General features: G+C 47.8%; 1 protein-coding gene across 23 annotated transcripts in view; it reads right to left on the reverse strand.

Annotated features, from left to right (window-relative positions):
• SZT2 (SZT2 subunit of KICSTOR complex) overlaps nucleotides 1-13592 on the reverse strand; it is a 64347-nt gene that overhangs the window by 40599 nt on the left and 10156 nt on the right. For 20 of the 23 annotated variants that reach the window (XR_012674465.1, XR_012674464.1, XM_075156009.1 and 17 more), the window contains 5 exons: nucleotides 10203-10434; nucleotides 9415-9544; nucleotides 7990-8132; nucleotides 7190-7342; nucleotides 6723-6837 (listed from right to left, as the gene is read on the reverse strand). Coding sequence is in view for 20 of the 23 variants with exons in the window: in XM_075156009.1 (XP_075012110.1) it covers nucleotides 6723-6837; nucleotides 7190-7342; nucleotides 7990-8132; nucleotides 9415-9544; nucleotides 10203-10434 (773 nt within the window). In the remaining 3 variants the exon portion in view is untranslated. Of the gene's footprint in view, nucleotides 1-1588; nucleotides 1678-6722; nucleotides 6838-7189; nucleotides 7343-7989; nucleotides 8133-9414; nucleotides 9545-10202; nucleotides 10435-13378; nucleotides 13467-13592 lie in introns of those variants that run through there. The other 3 variants (XM_075156010.1, XM_075156012.1, XM_075156013.1) reach the window with 3 other exon arrangements.

Here is a 13592-nt window from a genome sequence, read left to right on the forward strand (position 1 = left end):
CACATTTTAACAACTACAAATATTTAAAAAAAACCCCAAAGACGATTTCAAGGCTGAAGAAATCGCCTTTCATAACTCTGATGAAAATCAAATTAATTGCATGCCAGCTCCTCCACAGAGGCAGTCTGAGTACCCACCCTCATTCCTCCCCTCCTCCTCTCCTCAACAGCCTACAGTAAATGTAAACTAGTATATATAAGACAGAGCTAGTCTGTTCCCACAGCTGATGTGTTCCCCGACACTCACGTTCATGTGTCAAACCTTTATGGTAAAAGGTTTCGAGAGCTTCGGTTATTTTTTAGGTTAATTTTTTTCCAAGATACTTTCAAAACGACTTTCTGATTACTCTTTTTAGCTTTTAGCAGCTCTGAATATGGTTCTACCCACAATGCCCCAGTGTTTTCTTTGAAATTTCCATGGTGAGGTTTCTTTTCATGATCTTTGTTCAACTCATTTTGATTTCCGTTACCATTGTAGGCAAACAGCAGCTCTCCATCTCCCTCCCACTAATTATTTCAGCAACTTTCCCCATCATTATTATGTTTTTTTCAAGGAAAGGAGTGTCCCCAAACCCAAACGTTAAGCAGAGCTCTTTTCTGCACTACGATGCCACTTGGGTCCCCTTCATGGTTTCATACTGATAACAGATTTGCTGACGATGTTTAAGCTCCCAAATCCAAGGCGCACTATCTTGCAGTTATCGATACTGGCTTCCAGCCACCATCGTGCTGCTTAGGTGTCCACAAAACAAATAGCTTGAAAGGGCAGAGAAAACCAAATAGCTTTGTGCCACCTGCAGATTTGCCCAGCTCCCTACCTGCTCCCTACCCTTTGACTAGTAAAAAGATCGGGAAAACCACAAACAGCTACTGCTTTGATGAGAACAGAGCACTTTTTCAATTTCCTTGCCTTATTCCCTAAGACAGTTTCTGTTTTATGACACCCCAACTCCTACTCCAGTTCTATAGGTGTGCCCTATATGGAGTCTCACCAAAAGCCTTCTGAAAGTCAAACTGTACCAGGTGCTTTCCTTCCCTTAAACGCTGGAAATTTGAATAGCTCAATACAAAAAACCCTTCCCCCCTCGTTGCCGCGGCGAGCAGCTCTGGTGCTGGCACGATGGGGGCACAGGGGGGTTCCCCGGACCGGGGGGACCTCAGGGGAGCCGGCAGCCGCCAGCAGCGCGCAGCTCGTGCCACAGCGGCTGACGAGACCTGGGCGGGGCCAGGAGCAACGGCGGCCACGCCCCCCACGCCTACAAAAGCAGCCCCCGGAGCGCCGCGAGCAGGGCGGGCAAGCGGGGCGCTGGGGCTCCGCCGGCGCCACCGGGCAGGAAGCCATGGCCTCCCTACGCCCTGCACCCACCGCGGCTGGCGCAGCGCCCCAACAGAGCTCCGGCGGGAGCACGCTGCACCGGGTGCCGGGCTGCAGCTGTGCCCCGCTCTTAGGCCAGTACGGGCCGGCAGCAGCCAGCACAGCTGTGGGAGCTGCGCCCGGGCAGAGGAACTGCTCTCCTTGGTGACAGAGCTCCGGGAGGAGCCGAGTAGGCTGAGGAGCATCAGGGAGAGCGGGAGAGAGGGAGACCTACCTTCCCTAGGTAGGCAGGACGCATGACACGGAGGATTCCCGATCCTCTCTCCGCCTGGCTGAACACAGTGACTTAAGCGACAGGGGGCAATGGTGACAAGTTCCTGCCCGACGCAGCAGGCGCGTCTCCTCTGTGACCGTGCCACCTCCCCAGGTGCCCCTGCATAATAGGTACGAGGCTCTGCAAGTGGAACCGAACAATAACGAGGACGATGGTTCATCTAGCTTGGCGGTGTTGCCGAGGTCAAGTCGGCCTATGCCCTGCATCAAAACTGCTCTCATGAAGAAAAAAAGATGGGTCATTGCCATAGGAGACTCCCTTCTGAGGGGAAGAGAAGGCCCAATACGCAGACCGGACCCACTTCTTAGGGAAGTCTGCTGCCTCCCTGGGGCCCGGGTTAAAGATGTGAAGAAAAAACTTCCCACCCTGGTGTGGCCCTCAGATCATTATCCATTACTGATTTTTCACGTGGGCAGCAATGAAGTTGCAACTGGAAGTCCAAGGACCATCAAGAGACTTCAGGGCCTCGGGACAACTAGTTGAGGGATCAGGAGCACAAATAGTGTTCTCCTCTATCCTTCTGGTTGCACGGAAGAGCCAGCGGATCAATACCTCGCTCCGAGCCTGGTGTCACCGGCAGAATTTTGGGTTTTTTGATCATGGGTCGGTCCACACAACACCAGGCCTGCTAGTGACAGACGGGGTACACCTGTCTCAAAGGGGGAAAAGGATCTTTGCACAGGAGTTAGCAGGGCTCATTGAAAAAGCTTCAAACTAGATTTGAAGAGGGAAAGAGAGAAAACCAGGCTCACTAGAGATAAGCCTGGGAGCGACACGCCAATGTTGGAGGGATGGTATGCTAGCGAGGTCCTTCGGTCTGCCATCTTAGTGGAGACAGGGGATGGAGATCCAGGCGTCAGCAAAGACACAAGGGTTATGGATGTGTTAGAAACCACAGAAGCGCCTGAGAATGCTCATGTAGGAATTAGGGTTTCTTCCCCCCAAAAAGTGGTGGGATCAATAGCCCAACTGAAGTGCATCTACACCAATGCACGCAGCATGGACAACAAACAGCAGGAGCTGGAAGCCATTGTGCAACTATGATATAGTTGCCATGACGGAAACATGGTGGGATGACTCGCACAACTGGAGTGCTGCAATGGGTGGCTATAAACTCTTCAGAAGGGATAGGCAAGGAAGGAGAGGCAGTGGGGTAGCCCTGTACGTTGGGGAGTGTTTTGATTGTATAAAGCTTAACAATGGTGACAATAGGGTTGAGTGTTTATGGGTAAGAATCAGGGGGAAGGCCAGCAAGGCAGATATCATGGTGGGAGTCTGTTATAGACCACCCAACCAGGATGAAGAGGCAGATGAAATATTCTATAAGCAGCTGGGAGAAGTCTCACAATTGCTAGCCCTTGTTCTCGTGGGGGACTTCAACTTACCAGATGTCTGCTGGAAATACAATACAGCAGAGAGGAAACTGCCTAGGAGGTTCCTGGAGTGTGTGGAAGATAACTTCCTAACACAGCTGGTGAGTGAGCCAACTAGGGAAGGTGCCCCGCTGGACATGTTATTTGTGAACAGAGAAGGACTTGTGGGTGATGTGATGGTTGGAGGCCGTCTTGGGCACAACAATCACGAAATGATAGAGTTTTCGATTCTTGGAGAAGTAAGGAGGGGGGTCAGCAGAGCTGCTACCTTGGACTTCCAGAGGGGAAACTTTGGCCAGGAGACTGGTTGACAGAGTCCCTTGGGAGGCAGTCCTGAAGGGCAAAGAAGTCCAGGAAGGCTGGGCATTCTTCAAGAAGGAAACCTTAAAGGCAGGCCGTCCCCACGTGCCGAAAGACAAGCTGGCGGGGAAGAAGACCGGCCTGGCTGAACAGAGAGCTTTGCCTGGAACTCAGGAAAAAAAGGAGAGTTTATGACCTTTGGAAGAAGGGTCAGGTAACTCAGGAGGACTACAAGGATGTCATGAAGTTACGCAGGGAGAAAATTAGAAGGGCCAAAGCCCAACTTAACCTGGCTACTCCTGTAAAAGACAATAAAAAATGTTTCTATAAATACATTAGCAACAAAAGGAGGGCTAAGGAGAATCTCCATCCTTTATTGGATGCAAGGGGAAATATAGTGACAGGAAAAGGCTGAGGTACTTAATGCCTTCTTTGCCTCAGTCTTTAATAGTAGGACCAGTTGTTCTCTGGGTATCCAGCCCCCTGAGCTGGAAGACAGGGAGCAGAACGAAGCCCCCATAATCTGAGGGGAAATGGTTAGCAACCTGCTACACCATTTAGACACACACAAGTCTATGGGGCCGGATGGGATCCACCCAAGGGTACTGAGGGAGCTGGTGGAAGTGCTCACCAAGCCACTTTCAATCCTTTATCAGCAGTCCTGATAAAGGACTAACCTTTAATGGACTCTAAGGACTAGTCCTTTAAAGGACTAACTAACCTCGGCTAACTGGGGAGGTTACAGTTGACTGGAAGTTAGCAAATGTGACGCCCATCTACAAGAAGGGCCAGAAGGAGGATCTGGGGAACTACAGGCCTGTCAGTCTGACCTCAGTGTCAGGGAAGGTTATGGAGCAGATCATCTTGAGTGCCATCACGTGGCACACACAGGACAACGAGGTGATCAGGCCCAGTCAGCATGCGTTTATGAAAGGCAGGTCCTGCTTGACCAACCTGATCTCCTTCTATAACAAGGTGACCTGCTTAATGGATGAGGGAAAGGCTGAGGATGCTGTCTACCTAGACTTTAGTAGAGCCTTTGACACCATTTCCCACAGCATTCTCCTGGAGAAACTGGCTGCTCGTGGCTTGGACGGGCCTACTCTTCGCTGGGTAAAAAACTGGCTGGGTGGCCGGGCCCAAGGACTTGTGGTGAATGGAGTTAAATCCAGTTGGTGGCCGGTGTTCCCCAGGGCTCAGTTTTGGGGCCGGTCCTGTTCAATATCTTTATCAGTGATCTGGACGAGGGGATCGAGTGCTCCCTCAGTAAGTTTGCAGACGACACCAAGTTGGGTGGGAGTGTTGATCTGCTGGAGGGTAGGAAGGCTCTGCAGAGGGACCTGGACAGGCTGGATCGATGGGCTGAGGCCAACTGTATGGGGTTCAAGAAGGCCAAGTGCCGGGTCCTGCACTTGGGTCACAACAACCCCATGCAACGCTACAGGCTTGGGGAAGAGTGGCTGGAAAGCTGCCCAGAGGGAAAGGACCTGTTGGTCGACAGCCGGCTGAGTATGAGCCAGCAGTGTGCCCAGGTGGCCAAGAAGACCAACGGCATCCTGGCCTGTATCAGAAATAGTGTGGCCAGCAGGACTAGGGAGGTGATCGTGCCCCTGTACTCGGCACTGGTGAGGCCGCACCTCGAATCCTGTGTTCAGTTTTGGGCCCCTCACTACAAGAAGGACATTGAGGTGCTGGAGCATGTCCAGAGAAGGGCAACGAAGCTGGTGAAGGGTCTGGAGCACAAGTCTTATGAGGAGCGGCTGAGGGAACTGGGACTGTTTAGCCTGGAGAAAAGGAGGCTCAGGGGAGACCTTATCGCTCTCTACATCTTCCTGAAAGGGGGTCGGTCTCTTCTCCCAAGTAACAAGCAATAGGACAAGAGGAAATGGTCTCAAGTTGCGCCAGGGGAGGTTTAGATTGGATATTAGGAGAAATTTCTTCTCTGAAAGGGTTGTCAAGCATTGGAACAGGCTGCCCAGGGAAGTGGTTGAGTCACCATCTCTCGAGGCATTTATAAGACGTGTAGATGCGGTGGTTAGGGACATGGTTTAGTGGTGGACTTGGCAGTGCTAGGTTAACGGTTGGACTTGATGATTTTAAAGGTCTTTTCCAACCTAAATGATTCTACGATTAAACAAGTCTACTTGTTTAAGTAGACTTGCTAAGTTCTACTGCCGTCCTCCACACTGGGTAGCTAATCAGCCCTACAGCAGGCAAAAAAAAAAAAAAAAAAGAAAAAGATTGTGCGTGATACAATTTATGATCTACATACAGCTCCTGCTGCAATGATCTGGAGCTTGCCCAGAGCTGTAGGGCATGGTGCCTGTCCCACATCATCTTTACGAGACAGGTATTAACTTACACCTGCCAGAGGGAACTCCTTCATAAAACCTGTCACTTGGCATTACCAGCCCACGTATTGGCCCAGCAACCAGTGCCCAAAGCCTGGATCCCCTAGAGACATGAAAGGGCAGATCCTCCAGGGTGCCAGAGCATTTAGTGTTATCTGCGTTCATTATCTCAGAAAGAGATGGTCCTTCCCATGTTTGTCAGCTTCTCCTCAGACTAATCTAACACTAAAGCTAAGTGAGACAAACCAAAGATTTCTTTCACGAATACAAAAGATCAAAGTTTAATGATAAACCCCTTGTTTATAACAAAAGGTTCACACAGCTTAATAGCAGGACCTCTTTCTCATACTTACTGTTTTACCTAGAACACTTAGATTTGTCTCAGCCATTAGAGCTGGAGAAACAGTCCACACAGTAACCCCACCTTGTGCATCTGACTAGGCAGCCCATTTATTTTGAAACAGAGGTTATTAAAAGTCTATCTAGCAGACTTACATCTCTTTAAAACATTTTCTGGGTATTACATTTTTTTCTCTCCCTGTACTGCTCATGCGGGGCATTGTTCGCATTTTAAACCTAACTCCTCCTTGCCCAAATGATACAATATACATAGGCAATTCAACACCTACAGAAGCAGATAGCCTAGGAAACATGTAGTACATCCATCACAGAGGTCTTTACAGATGAGTCAGACAAGTATCTGCTGTTCCTGACAGACAGTATTGATTGTGCTTTGGTCACAAGGATAGACTAGATAACCTTTGAGTCATTTCAAGCCCCACAGTTGAATTAAGCAGTAGGAAAAACATTCATGTGATCAGCTACTCTACTTACCTTCGAGTCTTTGGGTTTAGATATTTCATAGACTTAACACAGAATGCTTTGTCCAAACTGTCCCTGTTACAGTAAATTACAGTAAATTACCCATCTAAGCCTTAACATAGTAGTTAGTTATTAGAGGATACCTGCCCACAGTGTCGCCTGTGATCTGCCCACATCCAGAACTTCTTGCTCTGCTCCTACCCCAAGAAGCAGCCAGTGAGCTCTCACCTTGTTCCTGGCCTGTGCAGGTGTGCCAATGGGGAACCCCAGCCGGAGAACCATGCAAGGAGCTTTGGAGATGATCCGCACCACGTAAAACGAGGAAGGTGTGGGATCCTCAGAGCTAGGGAAGAGGGATTAAGACAGGGCTGAAATAGCATGGATCTTGCTGCTCCGTTGTGTCAGACCAAGTGGAGGCCTGCTCCGCAGAGCTCAGCAGCCCACACAACTTGGCAGCAACACACGTCAGTTCTAGCGTGCAGAAACCCCCCAGCTGGCTTCTCTCTCCTTCTGGGCTGCACCTGGAATGCAGTGGCAGCAGTTCTGAATACGCAGGGTTTCATACCCACTTGCCTTGCTCTTATCCTCTCCTCTAGACGTCTGCTTCTGGCCCATCACAGCGTACTGGTCTAACTGGATCTTTGGTCTGGCCATATGCCCGATTCCCCACCCCGGACAGCTTCAGAGCCACTCACCTGTGTATCAGTTTGACGTAGGAGTAGCCCTCCACCAGCACAAAACTGCTCCAGTCCCGCAGCAAGGAGGTGAGCGCCGAGTGAGAGATGCGGCACTGGATGGTGCTGTAGCGGCCATTGTTGCCCGGCGTGTGCAGGTGCTTGGGCACAGGCCTGCAGGGTGTGGCAGAAAGTCATTTTAGAACCACAGTTTCTCTTCTTCCCCCAAAGCCCAGACTTTGCTACATCCATTCCAACTCATCCTCTGACTGGCACATCAGCCTTACCCTCCACAGCAGTCGATAGCCAAGCACCTCCCCTACCTGTGCCTCTTGGCGAGAGCCACGCTCCCTGAACGCACAGGGGTCCTGCTCTCCACCTTGCAGAGAGCACATCCTTGTGTCGTTTCTATCTCCTGCCATGCAATATATGGCTATTATTCACGTAACTCTGCAACTAGGACCAGCCTCAGGAAAGCAATGCTTTTGGGGAAGATGTTTTCCAGCAGCAAACAAAAACATGTGGAATAGCTCCAACTGGATGGTCCACACCCCCTGCAATCAGGAAATCCAAACCCAAGAGGGACTTGAGAAACAATTTACGCTCCTGAGAACAGCCCCCCTCTTGACAAAGATGACTTCCCAACCCACAGTCCCTCTCAGATAAATGAGCCTTCACCATCCACCAGGTCCCACTAGCGAGGCCCTTCCCTTGGCCATAGGCTCCTGCAAGACAGCTGCAACTCTGGACTGAACCAGACGCCCTGCTTTCCCAAGCTGGCCCACACTGTGCACCCGAGCTCAGCCCTGCCAGTTACATACGTGTCGTGCTCCAGAAGGAGGACTATACGATGCATGTGCAGCCACCTCTGCCAGAAGTTGGCATCCATGGAAAGGATAGGCTTCCAGTAGGAGGCAAACTGGGAATGGCTTGAGTCAGACCCACTGTGCTGCAGGGATAGCACCTGAGAAAATGACAGGGCAATACTCAGCAAGAAACTGCCTGGTTCCACCCAGGGAAAGCAGGAGTTTCTCTAGGGGCTGAGCTGTGTAGGCCTAGAAGGCTAGCCACATCCCTGGCTTTCGGTAGCTGCCTCTCAGCAGAATAACTAAGTGTGTTGACATTGAAACAGGCAGTACAATGTAAGCAAAAATAAATTAGGATCCTGAAATGTCAAGTTAATTAGGAATTTAACTACTTAGCATCAAGTAAATCAACCATGGAAAAGATGGCATATGTAATGGTGTGCTTTCTGGTTGAGAGGGGGATATATGGCTTGTGTCAGCAGAGCAATTAAATACTGAGATAACTCATCTGAGAGTGCTCATGCAAATAGGGTACCAGCGACAGGTGGCATTGGGCAACTCTAACATGTTTGTATGGTAACACTGTGATTCCACCAACTACAACAACTCTGTTGACACAGAAATAAAGTGGTGGTTAGCCATAAGACGGGATGCTCCAGATATACTGTGGGATACATAACCTTACATAGTGAAAATTTACTAGGCAAACCTATAGAAGTAAAGGGCTTAAGCAATAAAATTAAAGGGATAGTTCTCTTAAATTAAAGCTCTCCTAGCTTTGATATCTGCTAGTCATCTACCAATGGCAAGGACACTGGTAGCAGGGAACAGATAATATGCTAGCACTTCTGCTCAGTGAGCTTCAGTGAGTTTGAGTTTTGTAGTGGAAACTATTAGCCCATATTTTGTTTAGTTTCTGCTGCGCAGATGACAAGTATTTCTCTTGCACTTTCTGAGTGCTCCGAGCAATGAACTTATTAAACAACAACTATTCAGCACACCCTATCTTCACCTGACGGTGCTGAGCTATGTCATCAGGGGACAAGACTGCCAGCAGCGACTCCACACATATGAGGTATCCACTGAAAAAGCATGGCAAAAATAAGCGTGTCAGCCTCCCCATCGGTCTCACACATCACATCACTACAGGACAAGGCTTCACAGCACACTTAGGAGACTTGCTGTGGGGCTTAGGGGTGTAGCTGCAGCAATAAAGACATAGGGTGATGTCTCAGAGAGGAAAAAGTATGGGATGGGATGTTCACAGGCACTGCATTGCACCTGAACTCTGTTACTAAGCAGGACAAAGAGCCAGAGATGAAGCCTGAGAGTTACAGAATATCTTGATTGCCTCTTGGGACTCAGCATCCCCTGGTGCAAGACAGAATAGACAGGAAGGACAACCTATCCCACATTAAATGGGAGAGAGAGCAAACATACCGGAGTGGTGGAGCCTGGAGGGATGTAGAAGAGGGGCACCCCGTTCTTGGTGCTCTCAGGAATGGTGAAGTGTTCTGGGACTGTGTCAAAAGACTGTAGATGAACCAACATCTGATCTGTCTGGTTGATGCTGAAAGAGAAGAGGCAGTTAGCCACAAAAGCCCCCGCTCTCCCCCTTGCTGTCCCAGTCAGCCCAGTGCCTGCACACACAGCACTCCCTAGGTACTGGGAACCCATCTACACCAACACAGCTTTCTAGAGCAATGCTGGGATTCAATGCCTGAATGGCATTGAATGGCAAAGAGTTAAGGGAGTTCAAGTGTAATAGCCTAATATATAAGGAGGATGATCAGAGTTGGAAATGAAGTGCTAGAAAAGGAATCTGCTGAATAACAGGGAGTAACAGTCGCCCTGGCCAGGAAATGGTTATAACCCAAGGCCCTTCAGGCCTAAAGCCATGAGATGTTGCTCCTAGTGTGACCATGTAGCACAACTACACATCACCTCCATGGGATGGCAGTCAGAGTTAAGGTTTGCATCACAGGATCAGGACTCAGGGGCAGCAATACCTTCACCATGAAGCAATCTTACAGACTAGGTCACAGGCCAGTTTGAGCCTTTTCCTTCGCTAGATGGCAAGCTTGTCACCAGTCATGCCTCTTCCTCAGAGCACATTCCTTTGGGACCCTGGGTTGGGATGGCCACCTGCATAACCCATGCCCCACCATGCCAAGAAAGGAATTTCTTGGTTACATTGGACACTGGGAGCTGGGGATGGTCTGGCTCACCTCTGCAAGGTGTTCCAGAAGCGCCGGATGACAGTAGTGCGGTACAGACTGGTGATAGGCTTCCTCATGGTGCAACTGATGTCATGCAAGATGTCATAGCTTCCTTCCATCGTCACCTCCACCCATGTGCTGCGCTTCGATGGGTCCAGGGGCCAGGGTGTCACAGCTAAGTACTCTATCCTCATGTTATGCTTCCAAAGCAGCACTAGTTTCACCTCCAGCTGAGACCCACCTGCATGGGAGCAGAGGAATAAATTCAAGTGCTTGTTTGGTACACATCTGAGCTTTATTTCTGACCAGGGACTCCCGAGTACTGTGAGATTGTTTGATTGCTATGAGGAGGACAAAGTAATCTAACAACTGTTTGCTCTAGCTGAAGTAATTCTCTCTCCTCCCCAACAGAGGGAGGATTTGCTTACACAGTAGCATTCGGTGAACAGTTCTTTAAATGTACACGTAGTATCTACACTAGAGAAGGCAACTGAAACTCGGAGGAGGTGCTGACATTTGCAATGGGCTCTCTTCTTCACAGCCTCATCTTTGTTTCCAAGAAAACTGTTGCTTTGCACAGAGGAGCAGGGCCTTTAAGCTATAAAGTTTTCTTATCTGCACTCTGCAGAGTTAATCTATCCCATTGCAGAAACACGGACATTTGGACATGATCGGCCCAGATGATAAACCATCTGGAAGGTGAGGCCCAATTCTGAATTAAACTCCATGTTCTTCCTGCACAGACAGTATTTCATGCAATCTAGAACTTCAAACACAAAAGCTTCTCACCATGTTTACCCTCTTCTCCTCCCAAAGTTAAGAAGTTAAAAATGAATATTCACCCATTCTCCAAACTATACATTTTTACCTTTTCCTTTAAGCGGGCCATTGCATCTCTAGCAAGATTAACACAAACACCTGACAGCAAGCCTCACTGAGCCAGAAGAGCAGAAAACTGTCACACTCCTGCTGACTGTGCATGTGTATTTGTACCGAAACACATGGGAAAACACATGACTTTCTATAATAGTGCCACGCTGCTGTTTCAACTGCTCAATCATCTATTCTGATGTCCAGCCTGCTCTACAGTTTGCCGGACTTGCAGCATTTGTGAGATAAGTGATTGGATGTGCTGGAAACCGTTCGAACAGGCCATCAGCCTGGATCCTATGTTTCCTGCAGAGTTGCATTTGCTGCTGTCATAGGCACATCATGCCATCCCCTTCACAGGCTGATTACACTCCATTTTAAAGACATCTTGCTTTTTGCTCCCATGGTCCCTGCTGGGAGGCTCCCTCAGAGTACTCTTCCCCCATCAATGTTTAGAAGAAACCTTCCAGAGCACATGCCAAATTCATGCTCGGTTGTTCTTTTGATTAAATTATTTTTATTCTGAGAAGCTTCATTTCCATAACATTGACAGTGTGCACTAAGGGAAGAAATCCTTACTCAGTTTCAGCTGTTACTGTGCAGGTTAAAGCAAGCCATGGTCATCAGCCTATGACAGAATATCCATTCTCCTTAACAGTCGCAGACCTTCCTGCACCTCAAGAATTCATCTTTCCTGAACAAAGATGATCAAAGGTGTATACTATATTTCACCTGTATTTCATCTGAGGGATTACTAGGATTTTTTTTAAGGTCACTAATATTTTCCACAATAGGTGCTTTGCGTTACTTTAAATGCATTTGCCAGGGTTGTACCATCTGTTGTTTCTGTATGAGGATTGTCTAGTTTATCGGAGAGGCTAACCAAGAATTTATAAATTTGTCTCTTTCCATTTCATACTGTCACCTCACTCTTATTGCTTTAGTGCTCATCCACTGCTTTCTGCACAATATTTTGGTTCTCATAACAAGCCATTCTACTTCATCAACAGCAAACGTGATAAGTAAATGCCTACATTTTTTGCCTACATCATTAATGAAAATATTTCCTACTTCCACCTGTGTTTCCATTAGTTATCCTGGCTTCACTCCTATGATTCAACACAAGCAAAACTAAAAACACAGGCAAAATATTTGCTTAGTTTGAAGTCATACCGAGATGAATCTTTAGCTTGTTCTTACTGCAAAGCAATCTATTTCTGGTTCTTGACTTTATAGCTAATAAAAGATTTTGCTGCTTTGATTTCTTTCATAAAGTCCAGCTCTGTTTTTTGGAAAAACCACTTTGCCTTCCCAATTCCTGACACTGAGAACAGCCATTCTCACTGGCCAGCTCGTGCCCAGCCATTTTTGGTGCTGGACTGATTCACAGAAGAAGATAAGGTTTTGAAAAATGTCCTCCAGGCTCTCCTCAACACACAGCAACACAAAATGGTCAGTGAGAATTTTTTTTTTTTGTTACAGAGGGCAGTGCTCTGACATTGCCCCAGAAACAGGAGAGGAGCTGACCTCCACCACACGCCATGGCCCCACGGCTTCTCAGACACAGCTTCTCTCCCTTCCACACCTTCTAATCCTCCCCCTTTCGCAAGCACTTCTGCATTCCTAACTAACCATAGTAGCCTTCTAAATGCCTAAATATCTAAAACCAAATAGTGAGGGTAACCAGAGCACTTATAAATATCACAAACAACCTCTCCAGGCAACTCTGAGCACAAAGCTAGCTATTTATTCTATTTTGCCTTTGGCAAAGTGAAGCAGAAAAGTGACAGTGTCAAAGTCCACAACTGCACTCTTTCCTCTTGCTTCACAGCCAGCTGGCTCCTTAACAGCCTTTAGTTTGCAAGTTTTGGCAAAAGCTTTTGGCAATCCAGGTTAATTAACTGTTCTCTGTTATACACTTCTCTACAGAATGGCCCAGAGAGCCCTGATTAGCCAAACATGCTTTTCCTTAGCAGAGGCAGTGCTGAATGTCTAAATGTCTTGATCTTTTACAAATTTTACTTTAAGATGTTAGTTCAACAATTTTTCTGATCACAGCCAACAACTCCCCAGAGCACTTAGCCTTTCCAAATTATAAGTAACATTATCTGCTATAATTCTGAAGGCTGGCATAGAAATACACACTGTATTTTTGATAGCTCAGACATTTTATTTTTAAATTCCTTCTAAAAAAACTTCATCAAAATATACAGAAAGTATTTCTGGCTCAGGAGAGCCCCTGAGCTGCAAAGAGCTAGAGAGTGCTCAAAGGGAAGAAAAAAGGAAAAGAGAAAGGAGATATCATGTACGTTTACCCTATTCTTACTCCTTCCTGTGCACTTGCCCATAGCTATTCACCACAGAAGGTAACTTTGATCCAGTGCAGCTGCTCTTCTGCTCTCTGCTCTTTTAAAAACGGAAGACCAATCCATTTAGCATTCCAAGGGCTAAAAGGCATCAGGAATATACCTAGAGAAAAGTGCAGGGAGCATGGTGAACATGTGCTGATATTTCTGATACATTCCTCCA

This window comes from Calonectris borealis, chromosome 8 (assembly GCF_964195595.1).
Source record: "Calonectris borealis chromosome 8, bCalBor7.hap1.2, whole genome shotgun sequence".
NCBI lineage: Eukaryota > Metazoa > Chordata > Aves > Procellariiformes > Procellariidae > Calonectris > Calonectris borealis.